General features: G+C 52.3%; 1 protein-coding gene across 1 annotated transcript; it reads left to right on the forward strand.

The window, feature by feature from the left end:
* Window positions 1–1,773: 1,773 nt before the first annotated feature.
* On the forward strand, window positions 1,774–2,724 carry LOC128044921 (olfactory receptor 12-like). Its single transcript, XM_052637339.1, has one exon. The coding sequence runs from the start codon at window positions 1,774–1,776 to the stop codon at window positions 2,722–2,724; it is 951 nt and encodes a 316-aa protein (XP_052493299.1).
* Window positions 2,725–3,228: the final 504 nt, after the last annotated feature.

A 3,228-nucleotide genomic window follows, 5' to 3' on the forward strand; every position in this document is an offset into this window, starting at 1 on the left:
CAGAGGCAGGTTTATTGAAGTGGCCACCACAGCCCTACTGGGCCATTTCAACAAGACAAAGGGATGTGAGTCTGTTTTTCAGAAATCAACCCGCAACTTGGCTTTCAGGATGAAAATGTCAACCTCTCTTCATATGCTTCCCCAGGCATCCTAGGGGTCACTGTTGTGATGACCCAAGGTTTCTGAGGTGGATGAATTGTCCTGGGAAACAGAAAAGAAACAGGAAACTGGGAAGCCCAGGGGATAAAGAAACAAGAGGGCCTGCCTGAGAATGGTGGATGAGAGAGCTGGTCACTCTGGTCAAAGTGGCTCCGATGTGTGCATGAGCAGGGAGTGAGCCAAGACGGAAAACAAGGGCATGGCCATCTCAGGTATGCACAGAGGGGGTTCTGTGTACGGGTGGGTGACCAAGGTGTGTTGGGCAGACCCCCAACTCCACCCATAACACCCAGATCTAAACCTGATTTGAGAGGAGCCGTCCTGGGCATCCCTAGTCTGACTGTCCCCTCTGTCGTCATGTGAGGGCTGGAGTCAAATAGCCCAGGAAGAATATGCTGGACAACCCACTCTTTCACTTGCCCTTCTACTGGAAAGTCTTTCCTCTCATGGATCACCTTCTAAGAACTTCAGGCTGGGAAGGAACATGGGAGCCATTGCTTCTCAACAGGCACCACTCACCACCACCCTCTGCCTGCACACCCCCACTTCTGGGGAACTCTCTCCCTCCAAAGGCAGCCAGCTCCATGAGGTTGCAGGTCTGACCTCTAAGGAGCATGGAATCTCTCTGAAATCAGCCTCCACCCTCTCGCTAACCCTACGTCCCCACCCCCCAGCCCCAAGAGGCACCATGGCTCTGTGCCCACCATTGTTCCCCACTCAGCCGCTCCTCAACCATGCAGGAGACACAGACATTGAGCAGATGTGACAGTGTTGGAGGCCCCCACAGCTCTTATCAGTCACCTCACAGGGTGTTCCCAGGAGCCAGGGCGGGGAAGGACATGCTCATCTCCTGAAGGTGTTACAGCCTCTGTCCTGCTGCTTCTCAGACCATGGAGGTGGGCTGTCCCCACTCCATTTTTTCCAACATTGGGACATTGGCAGGAGGCTCCCTGAGGTCCTCAAAGATGCACAGTGCTCTGCTGACACTATGACACCGTGGTCCAGGCTTCAGACGGTGAAGCTGAGATGGGGCTCAGGAGTTGCAGGAGAAACAGACAGAAAACACACACATTTGCCTCATGGGGGCTGGTTCCTGCTCTGTTCCCTGCCTGGAGATGGAATCATCACCAACTCAAGAGCAGGTAGGTATGAGGCCCTCAGTTCACATTCCTAAAATTAGCAAATTCGTTAATGAGGCTCAGATAATTTAAGATAACATACATGAGCAAGTGTGGAAATGGCACCATTAGGGGGCATTCCCTTGGGGGTGGAAAGCTTTACTCTGACAGGAGGGACAAGGGGCTGCAATGCTGCTCACACTGCGAGGTCTCACTGAAGCACCCAGCCCCTGCCCCAATAAATAGCAGCTCAGACTTTCCCACAGAGGGAATGAAATCTGCATATTTATGAATTACTGAATTGGAGGAAATCTTTGCATTTTAGGTTAGTCTGAGTACATCAGAAATGGACAGCTGTGGTCTCTTAGTCAGTGGACAGTGAGGCACTGGAGGCTTTCTGGTCTGCAAGAGATATGACCTTGTGACCTTGACCTGCTCCCTATGCTGCCCTTGCCTGCTCTCTGCTGTCTTCTCTGGGCATCATCAGCTCAGGGCCATGTCACCCCTCAGAAATGGAAACCTCTCACTGATGCCTCTGCAGGAGTTTGTGCTGGATGGATTTGGGGGTGGCCCACAGACCCAGGCCCTGCTCTTTGCTCTGTTTCTGGCCCTGTACGTGGTAGCCATCCTGGGGAACCTCACCATGATTGTGGTCATCAAACTGGATGCCCGTCTGCACTCCCCAGTGTACTTCTTCCTCAAGAACCTCTCTTTTGTGGACCTGTGTTACTCGTCTGTCATCGCCCCCAAGGCCCTGGCCAACTTCTTGTCCTCCTCCAAGGTCATCACCTTTGAGGGCTGTGCCACTCAGTTCTTCTTCTTCTCCCTGCTGGTCACCACTGAGGGATTCCTCTTGGCCGTGATGGCCTATGACCGCTTCGTGGCCATCTGCAGCCCCCTGCGCTACCCCATCTCCATGCGCCCCTCGATCTGTGCCCGCCTGGTGCTAGGCTGCTACTGTGGGGGCTGCCTCAACTCCATCCTGCAGGCCAGCTTCACATTCAGCCTCCCGTTCTGCAGCTCCAACCACATCGACCACTTCTTCTGTGATGTGCCGCCTCTGCTCAAGCTTGCCTGTGCCGACACTACCATCAATGAGCTGCTCTTGTTTGGCCTTTGTGGCCTCATCATTGTGGGCACCATACTTGTGATTTTCATCTCCTATGGCTACATCACAGTGACCATCCTGAGGATGCGCTCAGGAGGAGGGAGGCACAAGCTCTTCTCCACCTGTGGCTCCCACATGACAGCCGTGTCCCTGCTTTATGGGACTGTTTTTGTCATGTATGCCCAGCCGGGAGCTGTAGCATCCATGGAGCAGGGCAAGGTGGTCTCTGTCTTCTACACCCTGGTCATCCCGATGCTCAACCCCCTCATCTACAGCCTGAGAAACAAGGACGTGCAGGATGCCCTGAGGAGACTGGGGCAGAGACACACAGCCACGTGACGGAGGGTGACCAGAGGCAGACAATGTGTCCTGAGGAGAGGACAAGAGGGCTTTGAGGGAGGCACTGCATTTGGTTTGACAAATTCATTCCTCATTCACCCAATTCATTCTTTCATTAAACATCTTATTCAACCTTTCAAGGAAGCACATCATGAAACACATACACAAGTGTGAGATGCAAAGATGGATAAAGTATCTTTGCCACCAAAAGACTAATGGTCCACAGATAAGACCCTAAACTTAAAGTTTGATAGCACATAGTGGGCAGAGTTATGTACAGGGAGTGTTTGAAGCAGGATATGGGTCCCAATTAAAAATCTACCAGTGAAGGTACATGACTAAAAAAATGTGAGATCTCTCTCTCTACTTTAAGGCTGAATCTTTGTAAATCTGTGTTCAGCAATCTCCCTGGACTACTTAACAGGGGCCTTGGGACCCTCAGCCTTGGCCCTTCCTTAGAGATGGCATGGGATCACCCAGAACCAACTAGAGGAGTTAGGAAGC

The sequence above is a fragment of the Budorcas taxicolor genome, chromosome 3, assembly GCF_023091745.1.
Source record: "Budorcas taxicolor isolate Tak-1 chromosome 3, Takin1.1, whole genome shotgun sequence".
Taxonomy (NCBI): Eukaryota; Metazoa; Chordata; class Mammalia; order Artiodactyla; family Bovidae; genus Budorcas; species Budorcas taxicolor.